General features: G+C 40.1%; 1 protein-coding gene across 1 annotated transcript in view; it reads right to left on the minus strand.

Annotated features, from left to right (window-relative positions):
• LOC108670227 (5'-3' exoribonuclease 1) overlaps positions 1-15,642 on the minus strand; it is a 35,389-nt gene extending 19,747 nt beyond the window's left edge. The window contains exons 1-11 of the mRNA XM_047882366.1: positions 15,555-15,642; positions 15,030-15,243; positions 14,593-14,757; positions 6,657-7,916; positions 6,066-6,227; positions 5,730-5,897; positions 5,301-5,394; positions 5,082-5,155; positions 4,256-4,482; positions 1,343-1,544; positions 365-497 (exon numbers count right to left, since the gene is read on the minus strand). Coding sequence (XP_047738322.1) covers positions 365-497; positions 1,343-1,544; positions 4,256-4,482; positions 5,082-5,155; positions 5,301-5,394; positions 5,730-5,897; positions 6,066-6,227; positions 6,657-7,916; positions 14,593-14,757; positions 15,030-15,243; positions 15,555-15,637 — 2,782 coding nt within the window. The 5' untranslated portion in view covers positions 15,638-15,642. The remainder of the gene's footprint in view (positions 1-364; positions 498-1,342; positions 1,545-4,255; positions 4,483-5,081; positions 5,156-5,300; positions 5,395-5,729; positions 5,898-6,065; positions 6,228-6,656; positions 7,917-14,592; positions 14,758-15,029; positions 15,244-15,554) is intronic.
• Between the last annotated feature and the right edge of the window lie 3,055 nt (positions 15,643-18,697).

An 18,697-nucleotide genomic window follows, 5' to 3' on the forward strand; every position in this document is an offset into this window, starting at 1 on the left:
CATCGCCGTCGAGATCGCGCCACGGGCGACAGGTGACGGCTCTGTACGTCAACGCCGGGCGAACACATGGCACCATCCACTGGAGTAGTCGGTGGTCAGATATTGCAATATCGATGATGTCAATAAATAAAGTCATAACCTCACGCTTGAGAAGCACGTTACTCACCGTGCAGGTATCTGTGTTCAATATAAATAAAGTCATAACCTCACGCTTGAGAAGCACGTTACTCACCGTGCAGGTATCTGTGTTCAATATAAATAAAGTCATAACCTCATGGTTGAGAAGCACGTTACTCACAGTGCAAGTATCTGTGTTCAATATAAATAAAGTCATAACCTCAGGGTTGAGAAGCACGTTACTCACCGTGCAGGTATTTATGTCCCGGGACTGATGACTTGAGGCGGCTCAAGTCAGGCTCGTAACGCGTCTCAACTCGAACAAGAACTTCGTCGTTGGTTCCAGCATCAGCTTTGTTGCTGGGCGAGTTCTCCAGCACCTACAGATAATACGTGGCATTGCAATACACCAGAATTTTAAGTTACGTGAATGATAAGTATTGAATTAAGATGCAGAAAATTAATTTACGTTAATGATAAGTACTAAAACTAAGTATCGATGAAGCAAAATCTTCATACACGAGATAAGGAATAAAATCTTATAGCAGGGAATGACGAGAAAGAATAGCAATTGACTAGTCTTTCGTTAGCCACTTCATTGAGACAGATTTCTACTTAAACAACACGAAAAAAAGCTTTGGCGATCAACAAACCTCAAAAAACTTACTCCTACCATATATTTTCCTGAGCATAAAAAGTGGATTATGCCTAATTACCATCGCTAAGTGATTGGGGGCCACCGATCATCAATCTGTGCAGTTTTACATCAATCTGTGCAAAGTCGCATCAATCTGTGCAGTTTGCACCGATGTGAGGACGCGTGTAGAATAGAAAAAAAAAATGAAAAGGTTATTCCATTTTGAGTGAATTAATTTTCAATCTTGAATTATTCTCGCGAATCATCTCCAATACTGGCACGCTTTACCAGTTGCTTCACAAACATTTTGAACTTAGTGTTACAAATAAAAATTTAATGTGAGCAAAACGTGTTCAAGTTTTCAAGTTTTGCTGAGCCTCATTTTAAAATGAGCAAAATGCAATTAAAATGGCGGCGCATCAACCGTAGTGGAGTAGCCCAAACAAAAACACAACAACACACGCACTGTAGCGCATCAACCGTGGTGGAGTAGCCCAAACACAAACACAACAACACACGCACAGTGGTGCATCAACCGTGGTGGAGTAGCCCAAACACAAACACAACAACACACATACACACACGCACCGTGGCGCAACAACCGTGGTGGGGTTGTCCGAGCATGAAGACTTTGGTGCCAGCAGGGAAGAGCTGATCAAGACTGCAGGTCTTGGGGAGTGTTGGGTCGCAGACTGCGATGTCCCGTACCAGAGTCTGCGCGAGGTATGTCTGCGTGGCCGGCGACCACTCGTAGCTCAGGGACCACTTGCCGCACGAGGTCACCACGTAACTGATGGCAGGTAATGACCGTTATTAATGGCGGGTAATGACCGTCAGTAACTGATNGTATACACACCTCCTCCCTGAGCAGGGCAATGTGAGGCTCATGTGAGGCGAGGCCCAGCATGATGAGGCATGTGATGTATACACACCTCCTCCCTGAGCAGGGCAATGTGAGGTTCATGTGAGGCCAGGCCCAGCACTGTCTCTTATACACATCTAGATGTGTATAAGAGACAGCAGTAACCAAAGTGCAATTCACTTCCTATTATCTATTTTGATTTATTGCATAATATGGGCCGCTTAATGTCCAGTTAATGCATGCCACGTTACTCCTTCTGGTCTGGCCCAACACTTAAGATGTCTCTGACGCATTAGTTATACTAGGCTGTATTGCCGGCTTTTGAGCCTCCTAATAATGAATTGAATCCGATACAAATAGCGCTTACTTGTCTGTCCAATCTGATTCTTAAACCGTTAATTTACAGTATAACCTCCGGTATTCTCATCGCATCTCTTTTACCGTGTGTCCCATGCCTCAAGTGCAGCCAGCGCGACGTTATTTATGACGTTTGCGTTATTTCATTTGAGTTGGACTGGGAAATGCGTTCACTGTCAAGTTTTGTACCGCTAAATTGGAATTACTGAGCATAATTGGTATAATTATTTCTCAAGCTCTGGCATTCGTTTGGCAAGGTCTATTTTTCTAATTTCTCTCAACTGCTCCCATTAAAGTTGCGGTATTCTACTACGCTGGATCCTAAGTTTTATCCCTTGGAGTTTCAATAAAATTGGTAGTCTTTACGTTTGTGTTAATTCCTTATGCCATCGAGCTCAGCCAGCAATATTGGAATGGTTACTGAATTAGACGTTAGAAATGTTTCTATTTTTCTGTTTTCAGCAACTGCAAGCAATATTTTCAGACATCGGTAAAATTGTTTGCTGGACGAATGGTTTCTTCAACAAAAGAACTGTTCAGCTTAGAGCATATGTCTGCATGCATGAATTTATTGCTCAAGCAGAAGATAGCGTATGAACTATTGCTTACAAGGAGCTAATCTGTGAGCAACCTATTTGATTTGAATATTTCCCGTAACTATCGTATATTCCGTCAATTATTTGATCGTCTCTCCGGGAACTGAGAGTGCAGTTGTTAATGCCTGAGAAGAACTACATGTGAAACTCAATACTGCCAATGCAGCAGCCGACGATAGATGCAGAAAGATCCCCATTTGCTATGTAGTGTGAACAACTGAACGCTGCAATCAAGTTACTGCCGGAACTTGATTTTTTTTTAAATTAACATGTGCTTCTCCATTCTATAGTGTGGTATTTCTTCCAACAATGGACGCAGAATTTTGAGGCCCTTGCAGAACTGTTTGCTCGATAGAATTAAATGTGACGAAAGTTACATGACAAGATACGGCAAATAATTCAACGATTATTTTCACACAACGTTGTTCATTCGGCAGGATACATGAATGGAACAGAAGAAATTGGCTTGACATGCATTACCTCGAATCAGTTATATTGACGTATCGATTGGAATTTTTTATTTGCGATTATTGCCCCCATTTCGAACTACGCCATGTCAAAATAGTTACTAGTTGCAAACGTTACTAGTTGAAAACGTCTATGCATGGAAATTGAGCCTCTGGTAGACAGTGCTCTGATCTAAAATCCAAGCAAGTAGTAAAAGACTAAACATATAGCGTATACAGAGTCAAATGCCCTCTCCCTTTTCCCCATTATATGGGGGAAGGAAGGGGGCATTTTTAACGCACTTTTAAGATTCGGTCGTGTCGCTCCCAAAAGTATCAGGTGTCAAATATGCGCGCCCCGAACACGCCACACGGTTGTCAGGGAATAGACCGGATTCTAATCAGGTGCTTATTTACCTCGCTCAACCACAACCTAAAGCGGACATAGAGCCGTTAATTTACGCGCTAGGCGAGTTTGGGGCGCTCTTGTGTCAGTGGCTGACAGAAATAAAAAATTTGATTGGGTAATTAATGGCAGGTAAAACAGCAACCGTCAACGATCAGAGAAAAGCTACTATGAGAGTCATATTCAAGAATTGAAGCACGTTTGTAGTATCGATTTCATCATTGCGAAACTCATGGCGAGATGCCACAACAATTTTGTATTTCTCAAACAAAATAGCCTTCATCTACACATGATTGGCCGATAAATTTTGAACTTTTCCTCAACAATCCAAGACTTCCTTACTTCTGAGGCAGCAGCTCTGATAATTATATAATTATATGAAGCGATACCATAGCTTATCCGTTTAATCCACCGATTCAAAATGCATCCTAAGCATGTTACCCGTAGTACCGAATATTCAAAATATAATATATGGTTGAATTGAAGTTTAAAACGTTTCCGTCATCACTGAATTGCCAACTAAATATTTATTACGTTACTTTTGTTTGAAAATATACCTCTACCCTGCAATATGCAATCCATATGACCCACTGATAGAATGAAACGACCATTACACCCACTGATAATGACGATTAATCCCCCATGGCAAATCATGTTGAAACAATATCGATTACGGGCTTATTGTGTTGAAAAATCGATCGATCAACGTTATTTTAACGCATCAGTTTGCCTGGTGAGGAACTGATCAAATAGAGATCGCGGAAATTTCACTCTCTATTAGATCCATTTCATTCGGTCTATATTTCGGAACATCCCAAGCCCTGCCCATCTCACCGTCTGCCAGCGATGGGCTTGCAGTGCACTAGGAGGCTGGAGCGGCCAGCATCGATACCCCACTTGTAGAGAAGGTCAGAGCGAAGGGCATTAGCAGCTCTGAGGAATTCTCTTTGTTCTCGCGAAGTTCCGTAGAGCGGATTGTCGTTAAACACTTCGATTTTAATCATGGATGAGGCGCCGGGCAACAGGGAGACTCTGAACCTGCCGCAGCTCAAGCCAACCACCTTGTGTTTGACGTACAGGTAATTGTTAAGAAATGAATCTGAATCGTGTAAAACATAAAAACAGAGTTAATTGATGTCGATTGTTAAAATTTTTAAAATATTAAACTTTTATAAAGTATAACGAAATAATAAAAACTCCATCAACAATTAGCTCAGCAATTCATTTATAAACAAATTTGTTATCGTTTCTGAGGAAACAAATTGAGAAAATGAAAATTTTCTACTGGACCATTTGACAAAGGACTATTTGACAAAAACTACTAAGTCTAAGTCCAGAAAATATTCTTCGCAAAATGGTCCAGTCAACATTCAGAAAGTATCCTATCCAAATGGTCCAGTCAACATTCAGAAAGTATCCTATCCAAATGGTTAAGTCAACATTCAGAAAGTATCCTATCCAAATGGTCCAGTCAACATTCAGAAAGTATCCTATCCAAAATGGTCCAGTCTAGGTTCAGAGAATGTCATGCGCGACATTGTTCAGTTTATGCCCACAGAATATCGTTCACAAAATGTTCTGTCTACATAGAGAAAATATCATTCGTATAATGGTTCAGATAAGGCTCAAAAAATATCATCATGAAGATGGTCGAACGCACCAGAGCTTCTCTAAGATGCGGCCAGTCAACGTAGACGATTTTGTTTAGGAGTTCCTGAGCGATCTTCTTGAACCCTGCAGTGAACAAAAATGTGATCGCATGTGAAAATCCGTTATTATTAGTTAACACAAAAATCCAGTGAACTTGTTAAGAAACCAAACATTGCTACCAAAATATTCATTTAAACAAACACAAATTCCAATATCAAATAAAACTTACACTCGAACGAAGGGTGCGGGCAAAAGAAGGCATCTGGCACTTCAAGGATGATGGATTGCTGGAACGCTTGCGCGTAGACACGCCCAACACGATTCTGACAGGAAGACAAATTATTTTTAATCTTGAAAAGGTTCACCGAGGGTTCTAAATAAAGATATTCATATGAAAGCAGTAAAGCAGCTGGCGGAATTCGTTCAATAAACAGGTGCGCTCATAATTCAATAATTCGCTCATGGAAGGTGTGCTATGAATTCAAGACATTTTTAAACATGGAGATTTTTGTAGCTAGTGATATGTCATGATTTCAAGTTAGTGAAATTTGTTAGTTACCGAAGAAATAATTATATGAATCTAATGAATTGTATAAGGTAAAACGAATTTAAACTGGTGTAAAGTCAAAGAAAAGAACGGCTTAGATCTAAAACTCACTGTATGCGCCAGATTCTTGAGCGAAGGGAAGCCTGGGAAGTAAAGCTCAGTCTGCGCTCCAGGACACAAGCCCCTCAGGATATCCTCCCTAGGGATGCTCCACGCCTCTCCGTGAATCAAGTCGCACTTGGCATGGTTCATGCAAACCGGTTGGAAATGCTCGGGACTCTGTAACATAAAGAATTGAATACTTAAAGCACATAATAACGTGAGTCATGAACTGACCTAACATCCGAAGAGGTTGCCCAGCGTGGAGCTGTAGTGCTTGGAACCAGGGATAAAGGATAAAATAATATCAGGTTAAAATTATTTCAGGATAAACTAGAGCGAACTAACCTCGTATGCACCGAGGTCGTCCGGCGTGAAGTTGTAGACGTGCGTGGGACCATGAACAGAGCGTCGTCGCTCGTCTTCAGTGAGACGATGGCTCACTTTAGACATGGCCTCCAGCAGACGTTCCTCGTCAATGAAAGGCATGCGTGGCTCAGCTTCTCGGTCCTGAAGAGAATACACGAATTCGTTGGAGATATCTCACAGAGATTAATTTACCGTTTTCAATGAGAGCATAATTTGGGAAACTTCATATGAACAGTGTGTGAAAATGTTACGCATTTTCTGTTTAACTTTTAGTGAAGCTGTAGACGTGCATGGGACCATGAACAGAGCGTCGTCGCTCGTCTTCAGTGAGACGATGGCTCACTTTAGACATGGCCTCCAGCAGACGCTCCTCGTCAATGAGCGGAATGCGTGGCTCAGCTTCTGGGTCCTGAAGAGAATACCCGAATTCGTTGGAGATATCTCACAGAAATTAATTTACCGTTTTCAATGAGAGCATAATTTCGGAAACTTCATATGAACAGTGTGTGAAAATGTTACGCATTTTCTGTTTAACTTTTGTATTGGTAATTTTAAGTTAAAAATACGAACATGTTCACGCGGATAGAAGTCGATGATAGGCGAGTCTGGGCTGAGCATGAGGTCAGCGTAGCACTGAGGCAGCAGCTGGGCGCTCTGGGGCGGCAGGACGGCCATCAGCTGTTCAAACGGCATCATGGCGTGGCTTAGTTCGAACTCCATGGGGCAGTCAGAGAAATCTTTGATGTCTGAAATGTAAGGTGCGCAATGGAAGGGGTAATACCAAGACCATGACTGAATACCGTTGTAGTAGTAATGCAGGATCCATTGCAGTCCTCTTACGTAGCTGCCGGTCTGCTCCCGACTTATGACATCCAATGTGACATCAACCGCGTAGCCCATTTCACTGACGTAATATTTGCGCCTATGCTCAAGAAATTCTCCTGTAAGGTCGTGGTTTTCTTCGACGCCAGATATGAGATCACGGTCGCGAATATCAAGATTCCGGAGAGTCTCTTCAGCAGGCTGGACGATCTCATCGTCATCAAGAGCTGCCCAAGAGATACTACCACCAAGCTCACCTCCATCATAAGAATTGTCTTTCTTTTCATCGTTGAAATTTTTTTCCGCTTCTTTTACGTCATTGACATTGTTTTCATTTCCATTATCATCGTTGACAGTGTTTTCCTCTTCTTTGTCACCGTTGACATTGTTTTCCTCTTCATTATCACCGTTGTCATTGCTTTCCTCTTCATTATCATCGTTGACATTGCTTTCCTCTTCATTATCATCGTTGACATTGCTTTCCTCTTCATTATCACCGCTGACATTGCTTTCCTCTTTATTATTATTAAAATTGTTTTCCGCTTCATTGTTGACATTTTGGAGAGCGTCTGTGGTCTGGATAAGTGTGCTTTCATCATGACTTTCGATGTACTGTAGAGCGGTTTTCGAAAGGCGAAAATTCAAGTAATCAAACTCGGCCAGCTTAGCCATGAACTCCTGAAACCTCGGCAGGTTGAGGGTGCCTGCTTCATTGAGGTATCCGTCCAGCTCTGGCATGACGCTCTTGTAAGCGTCAAAGAGCTCTGGTAATGCATCGATCTGCATCGGGCGCAAGCAAGGGATGAAATCATTTCCCAACACGAATGACATGAAAACCCAGTCGTCGATAATTTTTTCCAAATCATATTTGAATGATAACTTGTCACTGATGTCTTGGAAGTCATGGTTGATATACTCTCGCAGGAGACTCAGATGCAGCCACAGGTACGTGGTTTCTTCAGTGGCTGTTGGGCGTTTGGCTAATCGGAAGTGACCTCGTAACTTCATCTGCACGTATATAATTCAATAAGCAGTAAAGCATCTGGAGCATGGAACGTCAATGCTTTTCACTCGTAGCAATATATTCCATTCAACCGATTGGCATCACAGAAAAAATCTTCGTATGGAATTACTTGTCGGGCGCTGACGTAACCTGATTAATTGAGCTGCGTAAGTGGATTATAATTCTACCATTTTCTGAGCTAACAGCAATAGCAGTTTATCGAATTGATTATGGTGGATGTAGCATTTGTATTGGCAACTTTCTGTAAAATTTTACTTGATCATGTCATGATATAAAAATCTTTTGTGAGGTAACTTAAACGAATCTCTAAGTTTTACAATTTGCTGTGAACTTAAATTAGTTTCAAAACTCTTATAAAATCCGAATCCATAGCATAAATAAATAATGCTGACTAAAATAATGTTCCATTGTAGTATAATGATTAGCGAAACGGAAGAATTTAAAAAAATAATTCCGATCAAATTTTTAAATGCCCGTACTATGTAAATCGAATTTCGTTCTGAGTATAAAAGATGTCGTAGGCAGACATCCAATTATGTAACGCATGTACAACGACTTTATCATAAGAATAGCGTTTAAAAGAGCATCGCGCATTGCGTGAACCTACACCTGAAGGCTATGAAAAAGCAATGGGGTCTCTGAACGATGGGTACGTGCATTGACGGTTAAGTACATGGACGTATACGTGTATCGACGGGTACCTGCATCGACAAATATGTACATTAACGAATGTGGAGTGGGTGCAAAAAGTATCCGACACTAAGGTAAAACTTTATTTAATTAAAGCTTATTTAAAAAAGTAATATAAACAAGCTCCATTCTAATTTAAATTTATATGGGAAATACAAATATCATATCAAAACAAATATCATTAAATGTTTACTTGATAATTGCAATTTTGCATAAGTCAAGGTTCAAAAGTATCCACCACATTGTAAACGCATTCACTCAATGCTTCGTCATATGACCATTATATAGCAGCCAAAACTGCTTCTAACCGATTGGAACACTTGTTCACAAGATTAACACATATGCTAATAGGAATTTTATCTCACTCTTCCTTGCATATTACTTTCAATCGGATAAGATTTTGTGGATCTCTCTTCTGTACCCTCAGTTTCAATTCCCTCCACAGATTTTCAATCGGATTGAGGGCAGGTGATTGGCTTAGTCATTCCTGTAAATCAATGTTCCTCTCCTGAAACTATGCAAGAGTTGCCCTAGCCGTGTGCCTAGGGTCATTGTCTTGTTGGAATATTCAACCTCGAGGAAGGTGCAATATTTCGGCTGACTTCACGAGACATCTCTCAAGAATGCCCCGATACATTTCAGACTTCAGCCTTCTTACTATGATTTCCAGTTCCCGGACGGTATTCTTCTGGTGAAACGCAGAGTCGATCCCGACAAAGAGAGGATCCCACTCAGTCACCAAGAAAAAACCCTCTCTTGAAGGAAATTCACATAAAGAACCGCCGGAACTTTGTTAAAGAACACATGAGTAAACATTCAAGCTTTTGAAATGGAATATTATGGTCAGATGAGACTAAAATTGAGTTGTTTTGTTGGAACTGTTTCAGTCGTGTTTGGAGACAGAACCCACTCTGCGTTTCACCCAAAGAACCCCCCTCTGAAACTCTGCGTTGCACCAGAAGAATACCGTCCCAACAGTAAAATTTGGAGGTGGCAACATAATGATGTTTCTCTTCTGTAGGCCCTGGGGAAGTGGAAAGCATAGAAGAAAGGATGAACTCCGAAATTTGACGGGGCATTTTTGAGAGATGTCTCGTGAAATCAGCCGAAAAATTGAACCTTCCTCGAGGTTGGATATTCCAGTAAGACAATGACACGGCTAGGGCAACTCTTGCAAAGTTTCAGGAGAGGGACATTGAGTTAATGGAATGGCCAAGATAATCACCTAACCTCAATCCGATTGAAAATCTGTGGCGAGAAATGAAACTGAGGGTACAGGAGAGATACAAGATATCTTATTCAATTGAAAGAAATATGCAAGGAAGAGTGGGCTAAAATTCCTATTAGTATATGTGTTGATTTTGTGAACAAGTATTCCAATTAATCGGTCAGAAGCAGTATTGGCTGCTAAAGGTATCCATCGCATAGATTTACCCTACATGATACATGATAACTATTACCCTAAATAACAAAAATATTGATGCCAAAATATTATGAATAAATAATGAATGAGCGGATTTATTTTGCGATAGAAACTCAATAAGTAACCCGGTTACAACATCTCTCGAGAATGCCCCGATTCCTTTCGGAGTTCAGCCTTCTTACTATGATTTCCAGTTCCCGGACGGTATTCTTCTGGCGAAACGCAGAGTCGATCCCGACAAAAAGAGGATCCCACTCTCAGTCACCAAGAAAAACCCCTCTTGAAGGAAATTCACATAAAGAACCGCCGGAACTTTGTTAAAGAACACATGAGTAAACATTCAAGCTTTTGAAATGGAATATTATGGTCAGATGAGACTAAAATTGAGTTGTTTGGTTGGAACTGTTTCAATCGTGTTTGGAGACAGAACCCACTCTGCGTTTCACCCAAAGAACCCCACTCTGAAACTCTGCGTTGCACCAGAAGAATACCGTTCCAACAGTAAAGTTTGGAGGTGGCAACATAATGATGTTTCTCTTCTGTAGGCCCTGGGGAAGTGGAAAGCATAGAAGAAAGAATGAACTCCGAAATTTGACGGGGCATTCTTGAGAGATGTTGCGTGAAATCAGCCGAAAAATTGAACCTTCCTCGAGGTTGGATATTCCAGTAAGACAATGACCCTAAGCACACGGCTAGGGCAACTCTTGCAAAGTTTCAGGAGAGGGACATTGAGTTAATGGAATGGCCAAGATAATCACCTGACCTCAATCCGATTGAAAATCTGTGGCGAGAAATGAAACTGAGGGTACAGGAAAGAGATCCAAGATATCTTATTCAATTGAAAGAAATATGCAAGGAAGAGTGGGCTAAAATTCCTATTAGTATATGTGTTGATTTTGTGAACAAGTATTCCAATTAATCGGTCAGAAGCAGTATTGGCTGCTAAAGGTATCCATCGCATAGTAAATTTATTTACTATGCGATGGATACTTTTTGAACCTTGCCTATTACAAAATTGCAATTATCAAGTCAACATTTAATGATATTGTAGCTTTGACATGATATTTATATTCCCCATGTAAATTGAGAATAGTATTTGTTTATGTTATTTTATTGAATAAGCTGTAATTAAATATAGCTTTTCCTTTGTGTCGGATACCATTTTCATGCACTGTACCTATATTTACATATGCGTGCGTTAACAAAAAATTGCATGGACGAATATATGCATTTGCAAAGCGTACATTGATAAATGCCGTATCTAATGATGAACCATACGTATTATTGATGTGTACTGTTATAACGTCATATAAAGGTTCAGAAAGGGTCACTTATGACGAAATTATATGAACCCGTATTATATTCAGCCATTACTCATCGTATTATATTCAGCCATTACTGAAGCCATTGCTACAATGTGTAACCGACGCATAACCGTACAATTGATGACGTACAATCGAGTAAAATCTATTTTACATTTGACGTCTAATGAGCGATTAATCTTGCATATTAATTCTCTATTATCATCTTGGTTTGAGACTTGATTAGCATGTCATTTCATCACGATAGTTGATAGTTGATACACATATAATGAGTAATTGCTGTCCTTCAACCTATAACATTCAATACGAGATAAATTGAGCTAAAATATTTTACTGTATTTAATAATTTAGAGATTGAGAGATATGAGTATCTAAAATTCACCTAAATGCCCTATATACTCTTGTGTCTATTTACTAATGCATTACCAGCAGACCTAGTAAGCTTTGAGTCCACTGTGTCGCTGAGAGCTTGCCTCAGACGCTGAGGCAACAGCTTATGTCTTGGTCAAAAAATCGATAAGTTTGGCTCTACCGTTTTCTTGGTTCATTTTGTAGCAGCTGAAAAGACGAGTCTAACGCAGTAAACAACATGTATGTGCGTGCTCTAGTTTTTGCGTAGAGCAATTTCAAAAATATTTGAAACGAACATTTTTTAACAATATGTACAAAGATTTCTTTATATTAAATTTGTATTTATAGAACATTATCCTAGTTAATTACGAAGGTTTTGCACTCGTTTGAAAGCTAAAATCATGACGCGTTCAGCAAAGCTAATACCATGGATGTACATGCAATAATTTTTGCATAAGACTGTTTCGAACTTTTATAAAATGACCATCTCATAACAATATTTACAAATGTTTGTAAAAAATAGTATTTGTAGATCATTATTCGCGTTAATTGCAACGTGTTTGCACTCGCTTGAAAGCTACAAACGATGCGCGTTCAAGAATGCAAATACCACAGATGTGCATGCAATGTTTTTTGCGTTAGGCCCATTAGAACTTATATAATGAACATTTTATGTTTATAAATAAAAATTGGCAAAGGGGAAGCTTAGGATGCAATGTTAATCAATTTTTTGGCAAAATTTTTTCAATAACTTTTACTTATTGAGCAATTAAAACCCCTGAGCAATTGAAATTTTCAAATACGCCATTTAAAAATGTTGTTAATGTTAAAAAATGTTAAATGTAATAAAAAAATTAAAAATCTCCTAAGATTTTCAATCTACAGCTTTAAGAGATATACCATTCTATTTGCAAAATCAAAATCAAGATCTAGCGATCCACTAATCGATTTATTATTTCGTTATAGATTGGACTATATTTTACAAAAAAGGGGGGAGGGTGGGGGTGGCGAAAATCGAGCAGCACCCGAAACCCCCCCAAATCGAATGATTTGTCTCTCGATGTTGTAGCACGTTCATCGTAGGAGGAGATAGTTTTCTATAGTGCCCCTTTTTTGCCGTTTTCTATGAATTTCACGTTTTCTTTTATTTTTTTTCGAAAAAATTTACACGAATAAAACGGCCTTCGATTTCTATTTTACATATGTGTACCAAGTTTCAAAATGATCCGTCGATAGATAAAAAAGTTTTGTTTTGACCGAGACGCTCCTCCTTTACAGCAAATGTGTTACGAGGAAAGGAACCCGATGAACGGAGGTACGAAGTCTATAAAGGGGCTGGAAACCTTTGTTAAGTCCCCAGAAGCTGACAAATACCCACGCCGCAATGTAGCTAGCGTTGGAGTTACTCCGACCTAAGGGTACGTACACAGTGGAAGCAGGTTTGCCCGCGCGGGCAACCTGCTCCAACCTGCCACAAGAATGAACATAGGATAATAATGTAAGTGTTCACAGTGGAAACCTGTACGAATAGGCTTCTGCCGACAACCTGCTTATACCTATTTACCGGAATGTACTGCACATTCTTATCTGCTCAACCTGCTTGGCATATGGTCATTTTTGAATTAGTTGTACCTTTAAACCCTCCACTTTCTTTGTTTGCACTCAATTGGAGGGATTTTTGAGAGGTAATAACACATGATGAGCATCGGCAGTGATCAGTTCATCACAGAGGTGTATGCTCGAACACCAATTTGGGACAAATGGAGTAAAGAGCACTCTAACCGAATTGTAGTTGAGAAACTTTGGGCTGACATTGCCAAGAAGATGAACTGTGAAGGTAAGGTAGTATTGGTTTAATTTTACTTTGACTGCATATAAATAAGACCTGGTTTCTTCCTCTTGCGAATGGTTTCTTCCTCCCTAATGAAAAAGACCTGGTTTCTTCCAGCTGGTTTCCTGCTTCCTCTGTGAACACCCTCACGCGCTTGTTTCAGGCGCCAGCCTCAGCAGGTAACCAGGGGCCATACTTTCAAAACTCGCTAAGTGAACGTAAATACTTACGCTCTGTTTTCTTGTCTATGATTGGTGGATTTTGCTTGAAAGGCCGTCAATGATTGGCTGATGAACTTACGACCTCTTAACTTTTTTGAAAGTTTAGGCCCAGCACGCTGGCAACCTGCTTTCACTGTGTGCGTACTCTAACGGTCGACGTCTCAGCGTTACCTAGTATAGTATCTTCGGCATTGAAGAATAGGCCTGGATAGGCCTGCTGCCGATTCTTGTACTTTTCTTGACCTGTCTCGTATCCCTCACATATAACCACCCTGTATCAAGATAAGTTCTCTAGATAGATGGTGTCTTACTTATCCCTGACGAACTTAGTCAGGAGACGCGTAAACGTGCATCTGGGACATACGTATGTGATGTATACACTCCTCTCTGGGCAAGGCGATGTGAGGCTCATGTGAGGCGAGGCCCAGCATAATGAGGCATGTGATCCGTACACACTTACCTGAGCAGGGTAAAGGGAGGCGAGGCCCAGCATGATGAGGCATGTGCTGTATACACACTTCCTCCCTGAGCAGAGCAATGCGAGGCTCATGTGAGGCGAGGCCCAGCATGATGAGGCATGTGATGTATACACACTTCCTCCCTGAGCAGAGCAATGCGAGGCTCATGTGAGGCAAGGCCCAGCATGACGAGGCATGTGATGTTTACACACCTCCTCCCTGAACAGGCCAATGTGAGGTTCATGTGAGGCCAGGCCCAGCATGATGAGGCATGTGATGTATACACACCTCCTCCCTGAGCAGGGCAATGTGAGGCTCATGTGAGGCCAGGCCCAGCATGATGAGGCATGTGATGTATACACACCTCCTCCCTGAGCAGGGCAATGTGAGGCTCATGTGAGGCGAGGCCCAGCATGATGAGGTCAGCATCGAGGCCGTAGAGGCAGTGGCGCGTATGAGGATCGTAGCCTGGCTGGCTGCGGTGATACCTGATGTAGTCCATGATTTTGTGCTCGCCTTCTCCTGGAGCCTGAGCAAAGAACAGATTCAATGACAGAAATTTAATCTAAAAACGACGCAAAGTTTCAAATAACAAATGCAAACGGTGGTGGCGACAACAATAACATTTTAGGGTTAGCATTAACACTAAGATTAAAGCTTGAAATAGAGTTCTTCTAAATAATTGATTTATACCTTAACACTTCAGAAGTGTATTTTCTTTTAATTAGGTGCGAGGAGCATTCACATGCATAAGATTTCAAGTTCTATTAAGCAGATATTTGAGAATGGTTGGCTTCAAACCTGATGCCCAGAATAGATGACAGTACACGACTGCCATGAAGGATCATTGGAGATTTTTGAGGTGATAAAATTCTGAAATTTTTGGTCCAGGCGATCCATGAACTCTGTGCCGGGAGTGATGCAGTTCGGATCAAAGGGCTCTCCTGGGGGCAAAATTTTGCCCTTTTCTGTGGCTGCAGTTTTTGATTTCTCATCACCTTGGCAGCGGGAAAACCTGCAGCAATCATACACAAAATTGGAGTATATATAATTAATTTGTTTTATTTGAGACTTGAGAGAAGAGAGAGTCCTAAATCTTTATTTAAGAATATTAGGAAAGGAAAATTTATGACCTGAAACGAAGTCTGGGCAGATCATTGAATATTTGACAAGACTATTTTTCTCCAAACATAAAGACAAGTCTGTCGGTGTTAAAGTGAATAAACAAATAAATGGACTACCGAGAAGCACCAATAATAACTTGTTCCTTCCAATAGTTTAAATGCAATTGCACACCAAATCACTCAATGTGCAAAGTTGGCATACCTTCCACTTCTCATTTGTTCCATTTTGGCTCTAGGAGCAACACCGTCAATAGCCAGGAAAAACACTTTCTCGGGGCGTATCATGCAGAACAGAGACTGTAAACAATGACAATGTTAAAAATAATAAACATGTATAAAAAATGCAACATTAGGTGATGGTTTTCATGGGAACATTAATTGTGTAATCATCGTTATCTTTGTTCGTACCTCAATGTAATGGAGTATATCTTCAAATATCTGGTCTTCAGTGATCCTGAAGCAAGGATCAGCCTCATCTGGATGAGAGCACGAGTGGATGATGCCATTCATGTCCAAGTAGAGATTATCAAACTCAGGAACCTGTAAGTAAGAAATCCATTTGTAGAATGCTTCATATCAACATACCAGAACTTAAAAATTTTATATAAAACGTATTTAATTTAGGTACAAGAATAATGCAACAAAGAGACATACAATACATGGACATTGTAAATATTTGTGCATATTACCTTTTGCAAATAAAAAATAGAAGCAATAAAGTAATCAGAGTTTTTATATCAAATTATTAAAAAATGACAATTTTCTACTGCCATAATTCAGTATATTATAGTTTGCTTCAGAGTTTAGCTTTTGATCATAACAACCACAATACCTGATCATGTCTGACATCTTCAACGATTGTAGGATACCTCTTGCTAATCCATCTGTAAAACTTGGGGACACCCATTGCAGCTAAATTATAAACAACCTGCCCGTTGAACAAATGATAGAAAATTAAAATTTTTTATGAAAGCATTGAAGATCGTTGAAAGCCTGGTTAGTAGTTTCACTAAACTTAGACAGACATAGAGCAAGTCTATAGTTAATGTAAATGAACATAGTATTTTGAGATTTCGGACCGACCAACGGACCATTCCACAGCACACCAGCACCAGTCCTCGGAAGACACAACCTTGTACTAAGTAAACAAAAGACAGCGTCGGCCATCAACAATAGTTCATCCAATAAGATATGTAAATTTTTTCAAAATAAAAGTACCAACGTATTGAAGTCAGGTTTTAGGTCAATAAATGTCTAATATATATTTAAAATGAATGTTTCCGCGTAGATTTCAACGCTGGTAACATTAAGAAACTTTAAAGTATCTCTCTTATCATATATACTTGTTTCATGAATTACAATTTGCCTATCTACGTTACTAAAAATCACTTTCAAAGCCGATCGGTCCACCAGGTCCGATCAAATTATGGTTTACGAAAGTCGCTTGACATTTATTGCTAATGTAAAGTATTATACATATATGTGTTTATGCTATTAATTTATCATAAAAGTTGTATCTCCATATTTCCATGCTTTGTTACAAGTGCCGTTCATCACCTGAAATGAGAATTTTCAAGTAAAACGTGAAAACTCGTATCACGCGAATACCCCCATTACTAGTATGTAAAGAGTATCTGTGAAAAAGTTTTAAGAGAAAATTAATATAGAAATAATTTATTGCGCAACAAGTTTATTTATTGATTTTCAGCAATAACAAGTATTACTTATTCAATTCACAAAATGAGCGAGGAAAAATTTATAAATTTTGCAAGCTGGTTTCGGTTAACGTCGATGACGCTACAGCGGCCTGTGATCGTTGCGGGGATATCATCTGCAATTAACAGTTGTGCAAAGTTGAGCAAAGCAATTTGCTAAGTTATTCGCAGAAACGAAACAGTACACTAGTATTGCCAGGACTGCCAACAACCTGCGCTTAGCACTGTAAATAGCGAAAATATGGTGGAAGGGAAATGCTCTTCTATGTTCTAAGTCTTTAACTGAAATGGAATAAACTCACAAGAAAGAGTTGAGAAAGAGAGCTGAAATGGAGGACAACCACAAGAAAGAGTTGAGCTTGTTGCGTAGCAAATTACACTCGTTACGAAACGAGCTGGTGGAAATAAAAGGTAATCAACACAAAACAGAAAAAAAACAATAACACCGAAGGTACTGGCACAAAGAGGTCATCTCTGATCTTGCCAGCGAGAGCACTCGTGAGATGCCGGACAGAGAGAAAAGACTTAACTTTGTTTGGTTTGGCGTTCCCGAAAGTAATGCTTCGGACGATGCGTTTATTGATGATTGTAGTGCCCAGGCACTTAACGTCGTTGTGAATATAACGTCATGCAAGAGGCTGCGATCGAAAAACGCTACCACCTGTAGACTGCCGCTGGTGACTAAATAAATCCCCAGAATTTAATTCTTTGTTAAGAAGGATGCTATCCCTTTAGAGAGAGCGGATTTTCGCAAGAAATGGCAGGATATAATCAGGCGGTAAAGCACGAAAACTCAGGTCAATCACTCTCACGATTCCAAGACAACACCGGCCGCACACGGTCAGTTAGCGGAGCTAGAAGACAAGTAAGAAGTCATGTCCATAGTTCCAGGACTGTAAATAATGTAAGCAGTAACAGCATACATCAGAGTGAAAGTGCAGAAAAAGTTTATAAATGTTTTTACCCGAACTCGGATTCCGTTTTGAACAAAAAAGTGAACTGTTAACTGTGATCGCAAACGAGTGCATAGACATTTTTTGTGTTACAGAAACACTCTCTAAAAATCACGTGTGGAAAATTGTACCTGTTGAAGCTCAGTTGCCAGGTTTTGACCGTTTTCATAACTTGAATGAAGAGCAGTGCAGTAGAGGTGTAGCTCTGTGGGTAAGAACCTCCTACGGCCTGTTATGGGGCCCAGCAAGTTAAGTTATCTGCAGAGCATCAATCAGCTAGAGAATCAGTGTGGTGCGAACTTTCTCTCAAAGGCAAAGATGGCCTCCTCATAGGCGTCGTGCATAGATCACCAAATAGTTCATCTGACAACGATAAATAACTCATTTGACAACGATAACAGTCATTTACCGAGCATGACTTTCCGTAAGTCACACACGTTGATCGTTGGTAATTTTAATTATCCAGAACTAGACTGGACAGAAGGACCCTATCCAAAGGATGGGAATCACCCAGCATCCTTGTTTATGAAGTCTGAGAGAGACTCCTTCCTAGCCCATCACCTACCAAGCCAACGCATTATAGGAGTAAACAAACTCCCAATATTCTGGACCAGGTGTTTACATGTGATGAATCAATGTTAAATGAGCTTCGTCACGAGGCTCCATTTGGCAAAAGC

The sequence above is a fragment of the Hyalella azteca genome, unplaced genomic scaffold (assembly GCF_000764305.2).
Source record: "Hyalella azteca isolate HAZT.00-mixed unplaced genomic scaffold, Hazt_2.0.2 contig10302, whole genome shotgun sequence".
Lineage (NCBI taxonomy): Eukaryota > Metazoa > Arthropoda > Malacostraca > Amphipoda > Hyalellidae > Hyalella > Hyalella azteca.